Source organism: Catharus ustulatus, chromosome Z (assembly GCF_009819885.2).
Source record: "Catharus ustulatus isolate bCatUst1 chromosome Z, bCatUst1.pri.v2, whole genome shotgun sequence".
Lineage (NCBI taxonomy): Eukaryota > Metazoa > Chordata > Aves > Passeriformes > Turdidae > Catharus > Catharus ustulatus.
Window position 1 is genome coordinate 15,315,075 of NC_046262.2, and position 23,098 is coordinate 15,338,172.

At 39.6% G+C, this 23,098-nt stretch overlaps 1 protein-coding gene across 1 annotated transcript; it reads right to left on the minus strand.

The window, feature by feature from the left end:
- Window positions 1-5: 5 nt before the first annotated feature.
- EMB (embigin) lies at window positions 6-21,479 on the minus strand. The gene is made up of 10 exons (XM_033086025.1): window positions 21,381-21,479; window positions 16,525-16,605; window positions 13,553-13,636; window positions 11,307-11,469; window positions 10,060-10,148; window positions 5,839-5,963; window positions 4,645-4,921; window positions 3,939-3,972; window positions 2,157-2,225; window positions 6-64 (listed from the first exon to the last, which is right to left on the minus strand). The coding sequence occupies exons 1-9, from the start codon at window positions 21,460-21,462 to the stop codon at window positions 2,192-2,194; spliced, it is 969 nt and encodes a 322-aa protein (XP_032941916.1). The 5' UTR covers window positions 21,463-21,479; the 3' UTR covers window positions 6-64; window positions 2,157-2,191.
- Window positions 21,480-23,098: the final 1,619 nt, after the last annotated feature.

Sequence of the window (23,098 nt, forward strand, 5' to 3'; positions counted from 1 at the left end):
ATCCATAGCTGCATACATCCTCTGTAGCTTTGTGATCATTTCCACTTCTATTGGCTAAAATCTCCTGCCAGAAAAAAGAATAAACACATTTCATTATAATATGAATGCTGTTATTTTTCTTAGTAGTTTCCCATATTTGTTTGAAAATGAACTTTATTCTAATCAATACATCAATTTTTTTAAGTGGTCCAATCTGCAAATCAATTAGAAGAATTGTTTAGGTTAGAAAAGACCTCTAAGAGCATCAAGTCCAACCATTAGCTCAGGACACCACATTTAGCAGTAAATCATAACCCTAAGTGCCATAGCCACACACCTTCTGAGCATGCCCAGGGGTTGAGGATTCCACCACTTCCCTGGGCAACCTGTTCTGATGCCTGACCCATCAGTGAAGAAAGCTTTCTTAATATCCAATCTAAACCTCCCTGATACAACTCAAGGCCATTTCCTCCTGCTCCATCATTTGTTACTTGGAAGAACAGACTGATCCACATCTTGCTACAACCTTTTTTCAGGGAGTTATAGAGAACTGGCATTTATCATGTTAAGACACTAAAATTTTGACGCCGTGTATGAAGACAAAGCAGGTCATTTTCAGAGAAGAATCCTTATTTATTGACTGAGTACTATGTGTCAAAAGAACTTTTTAAGAATGGAACCTCAGATCCAATGCAAGATAAATGCTTGTGTGCTTGTTTTGACTGGAATAAAGTTAGTGTTTTTCACCTCACATGGTATAGTGCTAGATTTGGATTTGTGATGAAAACAGCACTGATAGCAAGGAATGTTTTGGGTATTAGTCATAAGTGCTTACACAGTCACAAGGCTTTGTCCACTCCCTGACTAGCAAGGAGGCTGGGGGAATACAAAGAGTTGAGAGGTGACACAGCCAGAGTACCTGTCCCAAGCAGAACACAGGGATTCTTCATCCCCTAGGGCATCATGCTCAGCATGTAAAGCTAGGGAAAGAAGGAGAAATGGGGAGGGAACACACATTCATAATCATAATTTAAAGCAGCTATTAGACATGATGAAGCTCTTCTTTCCTAGAGATAGCTGAACATCTGCCTGCCCATAAGAAATAGTGAATGAATCCTTTCTTTCTTCTGTGTTCAGTTTTTGCCTTCTTCTGTTAAGCTGTCTGTATCTCAGCCCCTGAGCTCACCCATTTTTATTCATCTGATTCTCTCACCAGAGAGAGTAGAAGCAATAGGCTGCATGGTATGACTTGCCAGCTGGGGTTAAACCTAAGAGGAACAGAGATCATATGATCTTAGCAAGCATTTAGTTCTGGATCATTTCTGAGTGGTTACTTTCTTTATGTGAACTCTACCTGATATGTTTCCCTCTGTTCTTTAAAACAAAGCATATGGCAACAATCTTTGCTTAGTTAGATGGCTTGTGGTGAGGATGAGCCAGCACTGACATGAATGCAAAGTCATTCATACCTCTCATCTACAGATAACAGGCTGAGGTGCCAGATGCAGAAGAGAAACATGTATGTGTAGGATTGGTCCTCAACTGATGGACCATCCTCTGACAAGCATTTCCAGATGATGAAAGTAGAAAGAGCCTATAATCAGACTGTAAAGATGGTAGAGAATCAGGAAATTTATTATATAGCTTTCATGGGACTACACACTGGTTCGTTGTTCTATAACTAGTCCTTTCAAACACCATCTCTTAAGCCCAGTATTCTTTCTCAGACTCCTCTACATCTCTCCCGTACTGCCATATTCCCTGCTTGTTATTACAGAGGATCCTTCCTCCATAAAATCACTTGACACCCAAAATATAGCTGGGAAGAGTGGGATTTTGAATACAGCACAATCTCTTATGCATCTCAGCACCTACCCTGGTATTCACTGGATTCTTTCAGGATCAGGAATCAAGCAAGTTAACCTGGGTCCCATTTTAAAGACTGCATGGGTTAACAGAACTAGTAAATCCCAATGACAACACAATTGAGTTAGAACAATTTGGACTTGATTTCTTGTTTGATTGTATCTTACTTGATCTAAACAATTATTTAATTCCTATGTTGCTCTCACACTAAAAAAAAAAAAAAGAGGTTTGGATGGAAACGTGGACTTCTGTCCTAGTATTAGGCTGCTCAAAAGAAAAGTAAACTCTGGTCTCTTTCATCTCTTACTTACCTTTGAAGGAGCTAGATTTACTTCTCTGCCTAGAACTACTTCTGTACCCCACTAGCATCTTCTGATTTACTACAAAAAAAAAAAACAGGATAAATTCCAAAACTGTACAGTAAAGTAGCACAATAATTTCCAATCTCCTCCTGGAATAACTGCAACTAGTTATTATGTTGTATATCACAATAAAGACTTGAATTAAAAGTTCTCTTGCTAAAAAAAAGTTTGTGATTCACTAGGCTCCCACCTAACTATACTGCTGGATGTGACATTTAATTACAGCCGCATCAACCAAATACAGCTGTATTAGTCATCCACTGACATAACAGATCAGACATGTTCCTTTGAGCCATTCTCTGGTACACAGATCCATCTTCTAAACAGCCAATAATCGAAATAATTTTCAGCTCTTGAATCGGGGAAGGGCATAGTTAAATAAAAATTTTTCCTTGTATGTGTTTACCTAAGAATTACACAATAAAGATTATGCAGCTGTATAGAACCACATCCCACAAGCATAAAAATGTTATTTTAGTTCACTATTCTGAGTTACCATCCTGGTATTTTCAGCATGTTTATGAGAAGGGGGCTGTGCAATAAGACAGTTTTTCAATTTTCAACCAAAGTCATATCCCCAAACATTCAGCAGCATAATAGCATACTATATTCCCAAGACATCCTCCCACTTTATTCTGTAATTGAATTAGAGCTTTGAGTCTGTTCAGATAAATGTAAAAGCACCAAAATATATTTTCAGCACTGAAGAAAGGAATGAGAAAGTGAATACAACACAGGAAAGCAAAGGTCACTGCATGAAAAAAAATTCAAGGAGGGAGAGCTACTCAGAAAAAAAAGCAGGAGAGAAGGGATCAAGGGGAAAAAAAACTAGAGTAGGCTGGATATCTAAAATGAGGACCCGTTAGCCAACTTTCCTCTCGTTTTAAGAGATAAACAGGTTGAGGAAACCAGACTTCAGTGGACAGGCAGAGAAACAAGTATAGCACACTTTTAGCAAGCAATCCTAAAGAAATAGATGATCCTAAGGACAGGGGAGCCAGCATGGGAGCAGGGACCCTCGAACAGCAGAACAGTAACAGAAGTGCCTACAGCTGCTCCTTTGGTTACAGCGACACAGCCCAGGAAGTCCAAGCTATCCACATAGTGTGAAATCTCCTGAGAGGCTGGAGTTACCCCCTGAAACAGCCAACAGTGCCAGCTCCCAACACCCCAGCAACTACAAGCACAGATAAGAGAGTTAGGGCTTTGACCACATGCAAAGGAGAGAAATGAATGTTAATACGGACAAATATAGTTTGAAAAAAAACCAGAGCCACTTCTTCGGCTACACTTTCACCTGGAAGTTATTTCCAAGCAGTTACAGTTTTCTACAATGAGCTTATAATGAGGACTCATGGTGCTCTCACAAAAAAAACCAGAAAACCCACTCCCACAAAAAAAAGGCAAAAAAAAAAGCAAAAAAAAGACGAAACAAAAAAAACAACCAATCCCCCCCAATAAAAAACAAACAAACAAACAAACAAAACCCCCAAAACACCCCCTCAAAACAAGCAAATATTAAAGAGCCCTACTTTCAAAATCAAGTTCCAGGTAGAAAATAGTGTTATGCTCCCCCTGGAATTACAAAGTGTTGAGGAAAAGAATAAACTGTTCTTTGACATTGACCTTTATCCTCTTTACCAATGGGATCAACAACAAAGTATAATTTTGTACAATACAAATATACGTAAGAACAAATACCGAACTACAGTATAGAAGTTTTTTGCTTACAGTTGCTCAATTTGGTCAAACTCTTTTTTACCACCTGCAGAACAAAAGAAGTATCTGTAAGTATCCATTTAATAAACACTAGAAAATTTTTTTATTACATTTAGTAATTGTTTAATCAGAAAAAAATGTTATTTATTTTATCAGTTTTCTTAAATATGTATTCAAACTTGCCTTGTTTATCTACTAAAGGCAATTACCTCCAGATTGCTTATTTTGAAAAAAGTTTTTTGGAAAAGCTTATTTTGATGAAGTTTTATTAGTCTGATTTTAATACAAATCATATTCTATATATAGGCTTATACCTTTCTGTATTTTAAAATATAGATAACATGCATTTATGTCTGTATTAGACACATGCGTTTTTCGACTGTACTAATTTCCCATCGAGGTTACAAAGAATTGCTTCCATTCCTAAGCATTTCTCCAAATATTATAGCCTCAAAATTCCTTTGTGTTTTAAGGAAAAAAAAAAACCCAGGATAACATCCAACTTGTTATGGTTAAGTATTGCTTAGTGAAAGCTCTTTGCATTGCAGCATTTTAGATGAAAGAACTTTATCAGAAACACAGATGTGAAAATGACACATCTTCATATATGATGCACTATGGGTCATACTTCTCTACCTTTGACTGTAATTGCAACAGAAAGCTAGAAATTAAAAAAAGAAAACAAATCAACCAACCAAAAACCCCCACCAAAACTCACCTTTTCCTTTCTTTTTTGAATATATCTCATAGAGAACAATAGTAGTAAAAAGAATGGCAACTTCAGCCACAATTGCTATAAAGGGCTTGAGAGGTGCCGCAATGGACAGAACTTTAAGTTCAAACTTATATAGACTGTTCCCTAATTCAAAAGCAGCTTCACACCAATATACACCACCATCTTCCTTCGTGAGCTTGAGTATCTCCAGACGGTTTACATTGGGAGATGGGCTCTTAATTTGAAACTTGTCTGAACGCAAAATCCTGTCAATGGGAACCTGAAAATAATACATTGCAAGTCTTAATAATGTAATGAGAAGGTGTTTAATCAAACAGTATAATCACCATTCAGTTCTGTATAGATATGTATATACAGTAAGTTAGGAACAAAAGGCATTTGTCAAGCACTATCACCCCACCTTAAAGGGAAGGATTTTATTTTAGGACACCCTAGCTCCTACTAGACTCACTGGAGGAAAACAGTTTCAGTGGGCAAGTTGTCCGATTTGTTTTAGTTCATTTAAGAGCAGATAAAAGGTCCCTTTGGCTCTATTGACACTCCAATGACAAAGGCATACTTGGCTAACAGATCTAATGCACAGATCTCACCACAGCACAAAACATGCATTATCAAGGAAGTGGAAGAGTGAACTATCCTTCTTTGGGAAATACACTGATACTCGATGTCAGTGCTAATCTCCAGGAGACAGATCTCTTTACCATCTCTCAAATGATAGTGCAGCCTTCAGAAGAGGGCTAAAACAAAGCGTTTCAGGAAGCTATGCTTTCTAGATAGGTCATAAGGCTAAGAAATGGAATTGTACTTGGGCAATTAAAGGGTCATACGACATCTTACAGGTGAAAGCATGTCCCACTGTGAGATTATTTTGGTATCCAGTAGCAAGATTTGAGTAGTATAACCAGTATAAATACAGCAAAAACCAATCTCTCAAGACTCATCTGACTTGGGATTATAGCAAATCAGCCTCTTCAAAACAGAAACATACAAACCAAACCAAAAACTACATCTCTGTTGCAATGAATACTTGCAAATATTACAGATTTTTCTTCATTTCCCTAAAGAGATTTCCATTAAAGTTAATGGAAATGCATTTTGTAGAGCTTGCAGTAAAGTACAAAGCATCTGTAATTATTTGTCGCAATGTTTTGCTTGTCCAACAGAGGGAGACCTTACCAGCTCAGTTCCATTGGTCATATACCATGTCCAACCCTTGGGATCATAGTCACTTTTACAAACCATTACAGCTCTATCTCTTTCATAAGTGATTACAGGTTTATCTTTTCCTTGAAGCTTTGGTACTAAGAACAAAGAGAAAAAAAATCATTAAATGAGAGAGACAGGTTTTCATTAGTGTTACAAAGAACATAATTAGATATTCATTTATAGTACCCCATTCACTTTTTCCTCTTAAAACCCTCATGATTCTATCACTCATGACATGATGTAAATGAGGAGTCATTTTGAGCTGCTATTTCAGATTATTTAATCTGTGCAGAAGACTAGAGGAATCCTGTGTTTTAGTTGCTGTGTGACCTTGAAAATTGCCGATTAACACCAAACATCTAGTGGGGGAAAAAAAAATAAAATCAGACTGATTTCTACACTTGCCCATTTGCTCTTTCCCTTCCTTGGTTGTTGCAATCTACATGCTTCAGCTCTAGTACACTAGAAACAAACAATTTTCATGCAATTTTACTCAATCTGCAGAAACTGCTAGAAGTCTGTTTTAGCCACAATGTGACTACATAACAGTATCTGACAAGTTGCACATACAGAAAACTTTTCTGTTACTAAGAAAAAACTGCAGATGACAGATTAGTAGTTACAAACATTTTCTGAGCTGAAGCAATGATTTTTGGGTGCATGCCAATAAAAAGGACTCCTGGTCCGATCCTGCTCAGGACAGAACACAGCCAAGAAGAAACAAGAGATCAGCTTACCTTTACAGATATTTGCCTTAGCTAGCCACTGTAACTGCTTGTGCCCCACAAGCTTCCAAAAGCATGTGCCCAGAAAGCTTACTGAATGTATTGAGACTATCCCACAGATACTGTCAGAGCTTAGCAAACACATTATGCTGAAGTATGTATCTCCCCTTCTTTTCCATCTTTGTTAGGATGCTTACCAATATGTTTTCCTCAGATCCATGCATTTTAAGTTTTATTTGAAGTTTCATTGCTCTACTTTTTCAGTACAGATCCAATACCTACTTTAGATTTTATTGACCATAATAGACCAAACAGGCCAAGTATTTGCTTTCAGCAGTTACGATGAACAATTTGATACAAGCTAAGATTGTTCTTGTTCTCTTCCCTTCTTGACTGGTCAACATAAATTATTTTTCTCCAAAGGTCTGCTTCTCATATGCTTCAAACTTAAGTTTTCTATACAGAAATATATGTGAAACCAATACACTGTTTTCAGTCTCAGAATTTGCTGCACCATTCATCAAGTTCATTAATTACTAGGAAAGTTCTCTTACTCCAATGTGTATGTTTTAATCATTAAATACTATCCTTTTTAAAGAGTACTGGCAGAGAATCTTCTTTGCTGTCATTAAAAGGGATGACCTCATTGATTACTACTGCAATCTTCCTAGCAATTTAGAGAAGAGCACACATGAGTAGATTGGGATAAAAAAACCCATACACACAGCATAACAAGCTCATGTGGCAATCAGATTTAGCCACACTGATTGGCAAAGCTCAGCTCTAGGCATAACAGCAATAGATGCAACCACGTGTCAATTAAGATTATGAATATCCATTACAAGTTCTGTGATCTGGCTCTGTAACAGTTAATCCTTGAATGCATGCAAGGTATTTGTCACAGGTATTTTTGCAAGTGGATCACACCAAACTTGGTGACAAAATACTTCTGCTGCACAGACAAAGCCAACTTTTGAAGAAACAAAATAGACAGGTGTCAGCACCAGCATGTACATCAGCCAGATTCCCACACTGTTTTAAAAACCAGAGGTATTTCACGGTGCACATATCTCAACTGCTGTTTCAGGGTCCCTGAACGAAGGGCAAAGAAATTAATCTATTCTACCCTTTTAGAAGCCAGTAGCACTTCACAGCATTTTGTAATACCCATGAATGTCCTCCGTGCTTATTAACTTGAACTCCCTGTAAATACCTCATTGTTTTCTGCAAACCTGAGTAAAAACATAACTCTTCAAAATCTCAGGGGTTATGCCAGGCCAGGAATCAGGGAGGAAGGAGAGGTTAAAACATCTAATAATCTCAAACTGCCTTATGGAAAAGCTATTGCAGTTAGTTACAGCAGTGATAACATTAGCCACTGAGTCTATACCAACACATTACTCATCTTTCAGTTTGAAAATTGTTCTCCCTGCATTACTGACTGGAAGATTCAAGGACTTATCTTCTCATTTCCTTCACTGTTGCATCAATCTTAAAAAGCATCAAGCCAGTACTTTTTACGGCATCAGAAGTGGTAGCATTCAACCATCATGCAGCAATTCTCTGATCTTCTTATAATAAATCAACCAGTCCTATGCACTGTTCTGGAAAAGATGACTTTCCTATTGAGTCATTGCTGTCCTTACTGTAATAGTTGTCGTGTACTTTAAAAAAAATAAGGTCTTCTTGGACTTTTTTCTATCTACACCAACTTGGTTACCTATTCAACAAAACCTTACTTGCAGGCTGACAGGAAAAATACACAAGTATTTTTAGGAGATTAAAAGGCCTGAAAAAACTACAACTTTGTCTTTATTCAGCACTGCAAGCTAGTCTCTCCTGGCTGATGGTCTGAAAGCAGGTATTAATATTTGATATTCCAACCCACACAATTTTTCCTCAAGTTTGTATTACTAGACATCCCACTGAAAAAAGGCAGCTTGCAGCTGATGAATTAGGGAGCCCTACTGCTTAATTTAGCTGAGGTTAGGGTAATGATTTGAATAGTTAGGGCTTCTCAGAGCCTGTCTTTAAGGAAAATCTCTCCCATATCAGCCTTCACATATTAAATGGTTGTCTTGCTCTTTGCAAAATAGAGAAATAGAAATAGGAATAGAATAGGAATAGAGAAAGCAGTAACTCCAGTAGAGTTGTTCATCAGCTCAGCAGCCTGTACTATCATTTCCACACATCTTCCATGCCAATGAATTTCACTTACTACTTCCACAATAAAATTATTGGAGAAGAGAAAACAAAACAGAAGAAAGGGCATCCATACTGCCCAATGAAGCACACTAGCTGTTCATCAGTAATTTCACGACTATAAGCCGCACCCTTTTGACTAAAATTTTGTCCCAAACCCGGAAGTGTGCCTTATATAGTCCGGTGTACCTTACATAATGCACAAAGTTGGGAAATTTGCCAACACAGAAGTGTGAGCTGCAAGCTGTGGGGGGAGTCGGCAGGGCCATGGCAGCCGGTCAGGTGGGGCCGCGGTTCCGTGGCAGCCGGGTGAAGGTGGGGCCGCGGTGCCGTGGCAGCTGAGTAGAGGCAGGCCCGCAGGGCCGCAGTGCTGTGGCAGCCAGGTGGAGGTGGGGCCGGGGGCCCGCGGTGCCCCTCCTGCTGGGTACAGGCATGCCCTGGCCCCCAGGAGGCTGCACGGAGCTGTGGTGGGCATGCCCCGGTCCCTGGGAGGCGGGGCCGAGCAGCAGCGGCAGGCATAGCCCGGCCCTGGGGAGGCTGCACGGAGCAGCAGCGGGCATAGCCCGACCCCACCGGGTACAGGCAGGCCCGGGGGCCAATGACTGCCGGGTGGAGGCGGGGCCTCAGCCAGCAACTGTGCGGGTGGAACTGGGGGCGGATACTCGCTGCAAAAAAAGTGCACCCTATAGTCCGGTGCGCCTTATATGATCCACAAAGTTGCAAATTTTGCCAACTCCCGGGGGTGCGCCTTATAATCCAGTGCACCTTATGGTTGTGAAATTACTGTACTATTCCTACGCTATGACAGAATAAAATAAGCACTAAAGCAATAATGTAGTGTTTCAGAAATACAAATGAAACTTTAAAAGTCCTGCCTCCATTTTACCAATACCAAACCTCAGACTCAACTTGCAAATTATTGGCTCTGCTTTGGAAGAAATTTATCTTAGACACCATCGTTTATTCTCACACCCCAGAAAGTGAAATGTATTCACATGTGCTGTAGAGATGGAGAGGGAAGGGGAAATCAGTTAGTCAAGAGGGCAAAAAACAGACTTGCAGGCTCTTTTGATTATTAGATTTTTTTTTTTAAAGGTTTTTAGTTTTAGGTTCAAAATTCTTCAATTCATACTACAGAAATTACTTTATTAGTTATTCTCATTTAGGCTGACTGTATCAGCCATTACTTATTAAATTACATTGCAAACTCCACACTTGCTTTGCAGTGGTCAGCTGAAACAAAAATTTAAATCAAATACATTACCTTGCAAATTAAACGTAGCACTGATTTCTTTTTCAGCTTTCAGAATACAAACATAACTTCCCAGGTGGCTGCTGTCTGAGACTGTCACTCTTAAAAAAAATAAACAACCATGAATTTGGATTTTTTTTACTTTCTTTTTGTACCTCCACGAGTGACTGCTAATTAGTATTCTAAAGAATACATTAAGGATTTGCAAAGGACCAAAGAACACATCATCACTGAAACACTAGGACTCAGGTTTAGCACAATGTAGAAACAGCGTAACATTTTTAATAAAACGGAAGAGCAGAAGCACGCTTTGGATAATCACCATTTTCACCCTACACACTGACAAAAGGCCACCTTTACACAGCATTATGTACAGATTATTGAATTAGACATGGGTTCACCATGTGAACTATGAAGCATATCCGATGTAAGGCTTAGGAATAACAAACCATTTAAGTAATCTCTTCAACATAAGAAATAGTTCTAAATAGCTTTCATCTAATAAAGTCCAGCATCTTCTCCACCAGCAAACTATATATTTTACTGCCACTTTGAAAAAGATTTACATATCTGTGTATATGGAGTATCAGGGAAGCGATAGTTATATTCTCATATTGTCTACAATAGAAATTTTATAAAAGTACTACTGCTCTTAAAGTTATACAGAAATCAAGTGGAGAGCAATCATTAAAATGTATCATTTATCTAATTCTAAAGAAGAGCAATAAACTGTATCAATTGTAGAAAGGCTTCTACAAGATTTTTTTGAGTTTCTGTAGAGGTCTGAAAGACTTAAGAAAATCTTCAAAATATCTTCACAGTAAATTTCACTTCTGCATTTTGTTAACTATGAAGGAAATAAAATGACCATTGATGCCTTCCAGACTCTTGCAAAGCAGCAATGAGGTGGAAAAGAGCACGTGGAGAATGAGAGCGGAAACAGAAATTGCCAATATATTTTAATCTCAAGACTGCTTATCATTTCACTTACTGAACAGAATTATTGGACTTCAAGGAACTCTTTCCTTATTCTGTGCTTTAAAAAAAAAAAAAAACAACTTTGCTTTTTGTGCACTACAGGAAAAACACAAGCTCCTCCTCCAGGCCTGATGTACCTGCAACCCTTCTCCTTTCTGGCCGCTTCAGTATGTTGATTAATCTTTGTATTTGTCCCTTTTCCAATATACACATTACTAGTATTGGGCACTGTGGGTAATTCATTAGAATCAGCAAATCACAGTGTAAAGAATACTACTTACTGGATGGTCCAGCTGTTGTGACTTTTACTGGTGTGACTGATTGTTTGACTTCCCCTTTTCCAAGTCACTTGAGGATTTTTCAAATGGGAATGCTCATCTAATTTGCATGTAAGATTAACTTTAGCTGGACTGGGCAAAGAGACATTTTTTTCCAGTGAAGCACCTATAAGAAGTTTAAAAACATTTAATAAAAAAATGCATTTCCTTATTCTGGGAAAAAAAGCTTCAGAAGCTGTGTTTACAGATGCAGGATTGCAGGTGGACACAGGTGCTCTTTATATACTCCAGGGGAAAAAAGCCCCTGGAGTTTCACAGTCATTTTCTTAAGTCATAACTGAATTAAAATACATATTCCTTTACAAAAATAACACTCCCATTTTGTAGGTAAGTTTCCTAACAGGCTCGAATATAGAAGCATAGATACTCATTTCACTGAGAGCAAGACAAACTTGAGACAGACTTAAGCTCTATATTATTTAATCCAAACAAAAATATTAAGTATTTAAAATGTATATAGAAAATATTTAACGTCAAGAAGAGTTAAGATGTAAGTATCTAAAACCATCTGGATTTTTTTTGCCAGTTGTAGACTTTATGATACTGTGAGATCACAGGTATATCCTATTGATAGGGAAGCTATTGATAAAATCCACAACCTTAACAGTGTTGGATCAGATCTTTCATGCTACAGTTACTCAAGCTGACATCAAATCCTGTTCAAACACATTTAGGGCTGCCTTTGCCCTCCTGTCAAGTCAGTACAATTACAGTGGAAAAATATTCCCATATGGTAGAAAAACCAGTTTTTTGCTTTTCAGGAACATAGGTTCATGAGCATAAAGTAGGCATATCCAAAAAGATCAACACCAAATATCTTCTCTGAACCATAGAAACAGCCTTTTATAAGAAAAGACTTTAGATATTGTACCCATTAGCACCGACATTTTATTTCGTAACTGGTCTTTTCTTTCAAGGCTTCTAGATAAAAGTGTTAGTCATCTAAACACTCCAAGAAAATTCATCCATGCTTCACTTCAATTCTAGATGTGCCCTGTAGTTTGTGGTGGTCAAAAACGTGGAGGTGTATTGCACAGCTCACATTCTTTCCAGGAGAAAATGAAGTTTTAAGGTACAGCTTGCTGACTTAGTAATGCAAGTCATACCTATGCAGCAGCAAAGTCTCACTGGAGTGACAGCACCAGATCCAGAGAAAGTGAACTTTACCGGGTCTGGCAGAGACATTTATAACCTGAAGAACAGCATACCCAGAATTTTAAGTCCCAGCCAAAATACTTCAGATCTGTTGAACTGGAGATAAACTTAGAAGTGCAACATCTCAGTCTTCCATTGCAGAGCAAAGTCAGTTACTGAAACTCATTTATTAGAGCAATTAGGCTGAATAAATGAGCCAAGCATAACTCAGCTTGTTGAAGCTGTTTATGATCAAAGTAATTTTACAACTGGAATTGATTTCACAGCAGCAAAAGTTTTACAGCTGAAAATAGTATGCCCCTTATGAAATTATTTTAAAATTAAATCCATCCTTTGAATGAATGAAACATAAAACCTGATGATGTTGAAGATCAACCAAAAGCAAGACTGATGTCTGCGAGATCCCTGGACTAAGAGTGCAGATATCAGAACAGGAAACACATAGTACTTTCAGTTTTCAACCAGAAGAAAATGCAACATAAATGCTGCAAAATTACATCCTTAAATATCATGCCAGTGCAGGAGACTGTATCTTCCAGATATACTTCAGTTAGATTAGTTTATCCAGCTATCCAAGAACTTAATTCTAGAATATTATTTGGCAACTGAGAACTTCATATGTACTTTAGGAACAGGTTTATTTTTGCTGTTCTCCAGGCTTTAACTCCTGAAATGCTACTAAGCTAACACCTGCTATTCAGCAAGTATCCCAGCTCAAATGATCTCTCCAAGTGGATTCAGTAGTACAAATAAACTATCATTTCAACTGATTCAGAGGAACAGAGCTATGGATTAGTTTAACTTTTAATTTTATTAAACATAGGAATCTAATTCTCCTCTGCAAAACAGTTATTATCAGAACAGAGAAGTTAATATGAATGTACTTACCTTTTACAGGGCTCATCACATGCTCACTGTGAATATCTTCACTTTATCAAGAACTTGCCATTCTAGATGCTTCTACAACTCATACAGAAGTTTGTTTGTATTCACATTCAATATAAAATAATTGGAAGACAAAGTTACACACTCACCAATTAGGACTATCTCATGCTCTGAGACATTATGTGAGCTCTCCTTGCCGGCTGGCTTGAGCTCTTGTACAGCAACATCTGGACCTAACAAGGTTTGGGCAGAAACAAAGTAATCCTATGTAAGTAATCACAAAGTGGTATCAATATCATTTGGCAATGATATTTATTAATCATAAAAATCTTAAAAGGAGAAAAACAACCTTGCCAAATGCTGACTACTGAGGATATCCTTTTATAGACCTGTGTCAGCAGCCATAATCATAGAGCAGCAATGTTGTGGGGTTGTTGTTACAGCAATTATGCCTCTAGATAATGATTTCTAGCTTTATCAATGTTGCAATTGTGAATGTCAGTATCTAAAAATGTCACTGCTATTTTACAGCCTGACTCAAAAAGTCACCTATAGCTGACATACAGGACCACATCAATGCTAAAACAGTTCTTGAAAAAGAACTAAGCTTTAGAAAAATTTTTAAAAAGCCAAACCAACCAACAAAAAACTCCAGAAAAACAGAACGGCGCCATTTAACAACAGCCAGGAAGTCTGAGGCAGATGATCTAATCTAAGTGCTGCTTTAATGAATGCAGAGGCAAGAAAACCTTGTGGTCCACTACAAAATGGTCAACGACCCTCACTGCTCCTCAAAACTTCTGATACACAGCAAGCAATGCCTACCACAAAGAACGGATACCAATATTAACTATCATATGCCTGACCTAAAAATATTCTCCTTTATTTACAAGGTGCATGGTCACCAAAATTCCTCTTTGGTGGGGCTGTCCATCACGTACCCTTCAGAGAACATGAAATCTTTTATAAAGCTCTACAAAGCTTGATATGGCAACTCTAAGCACAGTCTGTTCCCATCACTTGTTCTCATGCATTTCAAGAACAGAGAAAGAAAGTAAATTAATAAGCTGCAGCTCTAACAGATGTTGCCCAGTTATATCAATCTTCTTTCAATTAAAGTGATGAAAAGAAATAGATTTCACCACCACCCCAAAAGATACACTAAATGTTTTATGCTACACATGCTTTTACATGCTTGGAAAGTTATTTTATTGTCAAATATTACATAATGCATTGCAGAAATACATTAACTGTAATTAGAGATTGATTCTGCCTAGCCACATAGCATTATAACAGAAAATTATTCTGGCTTTTGTAGAAGGAAAGGGGCTTGATTACATTTCATGTTCATGGATTGTAAAGATTCCCAATCACAATTGGGAAGATAGAGGAACTGGGCTACAGCTTCAGTCTTCCCACTAAGCTGCACTGGGTGTCCAAATTGATCACTGTGCAGTGGAAACAGCACCTCTGAGAGCCTACATCACATTGGAATTACTCCTTCTCCTCCCTTGCATAAAATACCGAACTCTCAGGCAAAGATGCATGCCTCTGAGGTACAGTTGAGAGGATGTGACTGTGCTGAAGGAGGTCCCTGCTAGTGGTTTGCATCTAAAGGCAGAAGCAGAGGTACACTTGCCTTTTCAAGTTGTTGACCAATTTAAGAAAACATCATGCCAAGCTCACAGCACAAGGAATTCTGTGCCACAGGCAATCAACCTTCTGCCTGGCTCACCCCATCTGCATTTTCATACTTTCCCTCAAGCTTCAATCAGTTTAAATAAAAATAAGCCTGTCTATTAAAGTGGTTGGTATGGAAGAACAGAACTTCAGGCTATTTCATCTGGTGCTGCTGACAGTAGATTGTTGTCAATCTCAACTGATAGTACAAAATGGCTTTTTAAGCAGAAAACCAAAACTGCCTTTAGCAGCAGACAACAGTCTTGTTGGCTACAGACAAGAACACAAGCCTTGATCTCTGCCCTATAGAGAAGTAAATTAGTTTACCTGGGAAATATCAAGGCTGAAAAGTTCTGGAAGATCTTAGCCTGCTTGTGTGCGCAAACACTGAGAGAGCCTGCCAGGGTTGTCATGAAACACCTGAGTTTGTCAGTCCAGTACATGCATCACCTGCTTTTTTACCAAAATTCCTCACAAAACATTCAGAGGGCACCAGTGCTAGCTCATATGGTAGATCCAGCCACAAAAAACTAGACAGCCTTGAAAGTGTATTGCAACAAACAGGATTTTCATACTGACTTTCTTCCTCAATTCCCATATCAAATGAAAATATTTAGATGATGCTACTTTGTAGAACATAGAAGAACTTTCATATATGTATCTGTGAGTGTTTATGTATGTAGAGAGTTATTGAATCTATTGGCTAAGGCATTCCTGGCTCTAACGCTGTGCTAACACCAGATAAATACCATTATCTCAAAAAAACACCCAACTTGCCAGAATTTGACTGAGTTCACACAGAAATAAAACTCAGCTCGTGTTTCACTTGCACTAATCAACATGAGCTTTGGGACAATGATGAAATTCTGATTATCTGATCTTTATGGAGAAAGGAGAAGTAGAACCAACAATCATTGGTTTCTTGTCCTGCCTGGAACTCTTTGTGAGCCCCCTGTTAAAAGTAAAATTAAGGTATAAGGAACAACACGCAGTTATGACACAGCCGTAATTAAGAAAGATGAAGCTAGCAGGCACAGTGATGCAAGGATGTTTTTATACCTTTCACTAACACAGGCACATAAGGAGCTGTCATATTAAAAAACGATTATGCCTAAATGCTAGAATACAACCTCTCTGCAGTGGTACTAGTTTGGGCACTGCCCGACCTCCAGGCTCATTGCCTGCTTTTTAAGGTATAAATGCCTAAGGGCAACAGATCATGAAACTGGCAGCTGCATAGCATTCCTCAGTTTTAGAGACACTTATGACACTCAAGGTCCTACAGTGGCTTTAAAAGACCTATATCAAATTCTGTTTATTCTAAAAAGTCACAATTTTATTTTCAAGAGATTTAAGTGTGAAAATGTAAACTCTGTATGATAAACAAACACCAATCGGAAAAAGGACTACAGTTTTAAGTGTACTGAAATAAAACAATTACCAGATGATTCATGTCCAACTTGCATCCCAGTCACAGAATTCATCTGAGTCTGACTGGAATCTTGAGTTGTCATAGCTGGATCTAAAAAAAATCCCAAACAAAACACCAGAAAAAGTTTAAAGAGACTTTGTATTAGAAAAACCTATGAAAATTATGAAAATAATTCCAGCAGAACATCCTCACCTCAGTCTTTGTCCCCATTTTGTTCCCCAAGTTCTGAGCATACACATTTAAAATTGCACAAGAATTGTTTTTCTTTCATCTCAGGCAAGAAAAAAAAATGGCGGCAATATTTATTTCATCTCTAATTTCTGTACAGAGTTCTTTTCTTGTAGTTTATAAACAGGCAAAGCCATTCCTCAGAATGTTCCAGCAGCTTTTTAAGTTGTTTAAGCTTTTTTATTCACGGGTTTAAAAAGACCACTTATGCCACTGCCACTGGTTAATTAATTTTAACACAGATTAGCAAATTTTCCAATAGAGTAAGGACTTCATTACAATCTTAAAACTGGGTGTGATGAACAAGTAATGAACACACCTCCTTTGTTTCCACTAGCACGTTGGTAAGCAAAAAAAAAAAAAGAAAAGACATCTGTATTAAACATTAACTTCAACGTGTAATATTAACAATTACTTCCAACTTTCCTCAGTACCACTGCAAATCTGATCCTCCCACTATGACACAGTTTTTACAAGAACCAGTCCAGACTCTAGTTTGCTTTATGTTCTTGACTGAACAGCAATGGAAGATACAAAGGACTCTGTTAGTTGTGTCACTCTTTCAAGAATTCAAGACATCTGTATGTTTCAGAGGAACACAAATGTCTCCTCATTCCTTTATTTCCACATTTGGGTGACAGAATCAGTGTTTATTTTGTAGTAACTATCTTCACTGACACAGGTATTCCAGGACATATTCCAATGCCACAGCACTTAGAGAAAGTGATTCAGCCACACAAGGAAAAGACATGTGCATTTTGCATTTAAAATTAATGTCTTGGGAGGCGGATGGAATTGGGATCATGAACTCTTCTGGTCTTCTGGAAACCCAAGACAGCAACAAGCACACACACATCACAAAAATCACAGAATATTGTGAATTGGAAGGGACCCACAAGGATCCAGTCCAACTCTTAAGTGAACAGTGAAAAGCTACATCATATTTTAAGTCCACTCAGACTTGAGAATTACATGCCTTCTGCAGAAGGTGAAGTCAGCACTCTGCCATTTCCTACAAACGAACATTACTAACACTCCTACCCCATTTCAGCACCAATAAGCATAGGTAACCTATAGATTCTCCACTGCCACCTCCTGCACACAGTTACAGCATCACAGCCATGCCTGGCTTACATCATCTGCTGTCTCAATTTGCCCACCCATACTTCAATCAGTTTGGATCAAGAACAAAACACAGCACTCAAAAAATATGATCAAAAGAATTAAGCATTAGTGGTTCTTAATAACAGCCCACTTTTTTTTATCAGTCCACTGGTCCCATGGCCAGCTGTTCCCTCCTAGTTCTTCAGCTAAGAAAAGAACTTAAAACATCTGCTCTGAGATATGCTGGCTTATGAGCCAGACAGTAAGAAGACTGAGTCTTATTCTTTGCCTGACAGAGGTACTGAGCAGAGAGAGCTATTATTTTTGTGATATTCATAGTACAACTGAAGAAAGATCCATGAATTTTTGTATCTGCAGCATCTTGAAGTGTTCTAAGTATATCATGGATCACCTGCTATTAATTAACATCCCCAAAGATGATAAATTTAGAAGGTGCCAGTGCCAAGCTGTACAGCAGCTCTGTTATCTTTCCGCAATGAAGGTCTCAATGTGGTTTGCATACTAACAGGGTTCTCATCTTGGCTCTCTTCCTTGATTCATGTATCAAGTGAAAAAAAAGTCAAGTAGTGTTATTTTTTTTGTCACCCCTGCTTCCAGCTCTTTCACCTTATCTGTCCACATGTCAGACAATGTGAAACAGAGGTAACATTGCACCATCTCTTCCTCTCATATATACTTGCTGAATAGCACTGGAGACAAGATGGGCCAGCACTGCATCATTAGTGTCATCCAGACAGGGAATGATGCAAGCAAGTCACGTGGAGTAACTTCAACTATTGAGTCATGGCAGCATGCCTTACCCTACAATTGCTTTGTGTTAGATTTAATAAATAATGTGGTAGCTTGTAGAGTTCATTTCCTTGATTTCCATGCAGGAAGAAATTCGCAAGAGTACGATACCATGAATTTAGTTTTCTACATTACCTCTGTTTCATGTGGCAGTCAATATTTTTGGGAAAACATATGGATGTACCATCTTAGTATTACCAGAGAAATTTCAGGTCTAAAAATCTTCTAAAAATCTGCTATCTTTCAGTAAAAAAAGGTTGAAATACAATTTGGTTTAACTTAACATCTTTATTTTACTGTTTAACTTAATAGCAACCATATACTTTTTAAGTTCGCATGCATTCACTAGAATCCAAACCAGCCACCAGAACCTCCTAAGGCCACAGTGACATCAGAGAAACAACATTAAGGCCTTCCAAATACCCTGATAAAAGCCGATCCCTCAAGTCAAACCAGAAAAACCCAACTTGGAAGCAAAGTCTGTAAGGAATGAGGTGTGTTCTACACTCACAGCTCCTTGAATTCTTCAGGACCAGGAGGTGAAAGATAAGATGTGGTAGGATTGCTTTTCCTAAATCAATCTGGCAGCACATGCTGCCACTAAATTAGACAACCACAAAGGTAACCAAACAAAGCCGTAAGCTCTGAACAGTGTTCTGACACTTAGTTAGAAATTACCCTTAACTCAATGCAAAATAAAAGCAATAGCTTAGATTTTTCCAGAACTATTAACTGAACAGTTACATGACTAAGATAAGAATAACAGAATAAGTATCTTCAAGATATTATCTCAAAATAAAAATATAGTAGGGCTTTTAGAGCATCTGCTTGACCAGCTGCAGACTATGTAATCCACCTTCCTTTCATGCAACTCAATCCTTGTGTAGCAAGTGCTCCCTCTGCTGAATTTTACTGCAAGCATTGGGTTGAAGAACCCTCACACCTCCAAAACAAAATTTCTGGACTTCACTGGAAAACAGTTTTAAGTTCTCCTCCCTTCAAGTGACATGGACTTCCCTTTGCTGGAGCTGTGTAGAGAGTCCCTGGGCTCGGCTAGCTTTATACACATTTAGTGAGTAAATTACCATTTTTTAATTAAATCATCACAGAAGTCACAGTGTAATGCCTCCCTATCTAGTTTATAGAAGTATAAAAACATTTAACAGAAGTCTGGAAAACAACAGTTTCACTCTATACAGATGAAAAGTACTAAAGTGACTTATTTCAGATGTCTCTGACAAACCAGGCCATACCCACCACTTTAGGAAGATAGTAGATTTGTGGAATTTTTGAAAACACAAAGAAACTTTTGCTGCTTGATTCACTTGTTCGGTTTGTTTTATTCCTGTGAGAGGCTATCATTTCACCAAGGGTGTTACATAAACTTAAAATTGCTTCAGCCACCATCAGGTATGGTTTTTGGCATTAACAGCTATCGAAAATAAATATGGCAATTAGGCCCATGCTGACTCACACAATCCTACAAATATCAGACCACTTGCACTCAAATTTCTCAATTAAGTTAACAATTAGAAAGGATTTCCAAGTTCTGTGTGTATATAAATAAACAGGTATTTTAAAGAAGACTTAAGAACTACAAAGTAGATTTGTGTCTGTGTACATACTTAAATACACATTTCAAACAAGACTTGAGAAGTGCAAAGTACGTTTCCTTTCACATTATATGAAACTACTAGAAATTTTACAGAAGATACAATCACCTGGGGAGCAGTACTGGTCCTCTTGGTAGGACTGCAACAGAGGCAGAAGAAAACACAACTGCTTGCATTCACACACTGAAAATGGAGCTAAAACACACTGAATTCAAGTCACAGCACTGACGGTCACACATGTGAACGTATGCACATATATATCCACACATACACAGGGCAGAGCTCTTGGCCTTGGCAAGACCTGCTCCAAGAATCTCGCTCTGCATAGCTAACACCAGCAATCCGGTAATTTCTACTACAGTCATTCTCTACTGCTCTGCAATGCCTCAAAAAGACGAAAATATTAACAGGAAGTTTTAGAAATAAGATCGTATTTCCTGAGAAGCAGCTGGCCTGCTCCTGAACTGCTGAAAGCCTCAAGAGGAATGGGGCCCAGAAGGCTCAAGTCCCTTCTTCTTAACGTATTTTTTTAATGCTGCATTTAAAAACGCAATATTAAATCCAAAGGAGCACCCACCATAATCCATGAGGCACACTGCTATCTTACTAGCATAACCTGTCGATCTGTGGGGAGCTTTTGGTTGTTTTGCGGGTTTTTTCAGCATTTAAATGCTTTACTCAGTAAGGGCAGGACAGAAACAAGGCACAACCCCACACCTTCCCAATCCTGCACCTGCGAGCTAATAAACCCTTCCGAAGTGAGGGAGAGGGTGCTGAGGTTAGGGACAGCCGATCGCCAATGCGACTCCGGCCATCCGCCGCCGCCTCGGGGCTGGGGCACAGCGAGAGCGGACCCCGCTGTCCCGCAAGAACCCGAACGCTGAGGGAGACCGGGGGGGTCGGAGCCGCTGAGGAAACGAAACTCTTCAGCCGCTCACACAGGCGATCCGAAATGCAGCCACCGTGCCGGGGCAGCACCACGTCCCCCCGACAGCCGGGGAGATGCTCCGGAGCAAGAAGGACCTTTGCTCCCAGGGCGCTGCTCCGGTCCACCTCGCTCCGGCCCGCCCGACACGCAGGGGGCCCGGCCTGGGGAGAGCTTACATTTACCTGTAGGGTTCCCACCCGAGAGGCTGGTGCAGAGCAGCAGCAGCAAGCACCCCAGGCGCTGGCCGCAGAAGGTGGCAGGCATGGTGCCCGCCGCGCTCCTCTGGCTCGGCCCGGATCCGCACCACCTGAGGAAGCCTCAAGCGGGCTGGAGCAGCTCCGCAGGAGAGCCGGCTACTCCAGCAACGACGGGGCCAAATGCAAAGCAACGCTGCCCCAAATTCACTGGGAGGGAAAAAAAAAAAATACTCAAAGGGCCAAAAAAAAACCCAAACAAACAAACAAACAAACAAACAAACAAACAAACAAAAAACCCCCGCTAAGAAAGGAGAAGAGTACGGCTGCTGCCCGGTGCGGGAAGATGTGCTCGGCGCAGGGCCCGCCGCGCTTTAAGCGGCGGGGAAAGGGCGGGGGCGCACGCCGGTGGCGAATTGGAGCGAGGCCTTGGCGCCTGAGCCGCCGGGAGACCCCCGGGGCAGGGGAGGCTGACGGGACGGGCAGGGCACGGGGCTGGGACTTGTTTGTGGCCCCAAGTGGCTGCAGGACCCCCTGGGCACGAGCAACCCCTGTCGGAAAATGGCTTCGGCAGGCTACCCCGGAGAGGATTGCCTCGGGCAGAGCCTGTTCTGGCCTTGCCTTTTGGCTGCTGATCTACCGGAGAGCCCAGCTTCCAGGGTCACTGGCAGCTGGACAGCTGGGTTATACTGTATGGGAACTGCGACGCTTTCCCATCCCTTTTTCTAAATCTCCCAGCTTGTACAGCAGTACCCAGGGAGTTCCATTTCTAGCAAAAGCTCCTCAGATTTTTGATTGTGGCGAAGTGAACTTGTTTGTGCTTTTTTTTCTGTATTCAGCTTAACAAGTAAGCCCACTCATACGTGTGTTTATATTGACATGCATTTATATTTATGCATTTCTGTCTGTTGCTTGATAAATAACTGAATTCTGATAGTGCAAAACGGATTCTAACAAGGTGGCCTTCTCTGAAGCGATAACTTTGTGATGGGGTAGTTCCTGCTTCTTCCTTCTCTGCTTCAGCTAATTCAGAGGTTAAGTTGTGTAAGAGGTTTGTGTCAATGATGCAGAAAGGTCACTGCAAAAAAAATCTTTACATCATCTTAGCTTGCCATGGTGACAGAGCTGTAGGAGTTTGTGCAGAGTAAATGCCCTGTGCATTGATTTCGAGTACTAGACATGTGCATGCTTCCATCTATATTTTCCAGTATGTGTACAGTGACCTTCAGAATAAAATTTTCATTCATAAAAACTTCCAGTAAATTCAGCTAATGGGAACAGGACTGTTTAGTTAAGCTGTTTGCTGTGTGTTCAGGAGTACTCAGTGCAATGTGCTACGAGGAAAGATTGAACTCCCCCGTGTTTGTTAACCTGCCAGCCTGCTAAAACTCCACAAAGTGATAGGATTCAGAGAGAGAATGCAATTCAGATAAAGCTGTTTAGGAATGGTAGATGATCTTCAGCTTTTAACAGGAAAAAAACTGGCTGGCACTTGGAAGTTGTTTTGACTGAACCAGGTAGGACTGAAGAGACTTATCTCTTGGTAGGGGAGGAGGGTGTGGGAAAGGAAAGGAGAGAGGAGGGGAGGAGAAGAGAAGGAGAGGCAGAGGAGCAAGGAGTATCAACTGCCTAAAGATAAGAAAGGACTGATGTATAGTTCCAGTTATCTCTCCCTGGAATGGGTGAAGAGAAAACTTTATATTCAC

Excerpts from the sequence above, each read along its gene's own strand:
- EMB (XM_033086025.1), bottom strand. The coding sequence starts at position 21,462 with ATGCCTGCCACCTTCTGCGGCCAGCGCCTGGGGTGCTTGCTGCTGCTG. Across the intron at positions 5,964-10,059 it reads TGCTACGTTTAATTTGCAAG|TACCAAAGCTTCAAGGAAAA; the intron begins GTAATGTATTTG and ends CTTTGTTCTTAG. Across the intron at positions 3,973-4,644 it reads TTCAAAAAAGAAAGGAAAAG|GTGGTAAAAAAGAGTTTGAC; the intron begins GTGAGTTTTGGT and ends TTTGTTCTGCAG.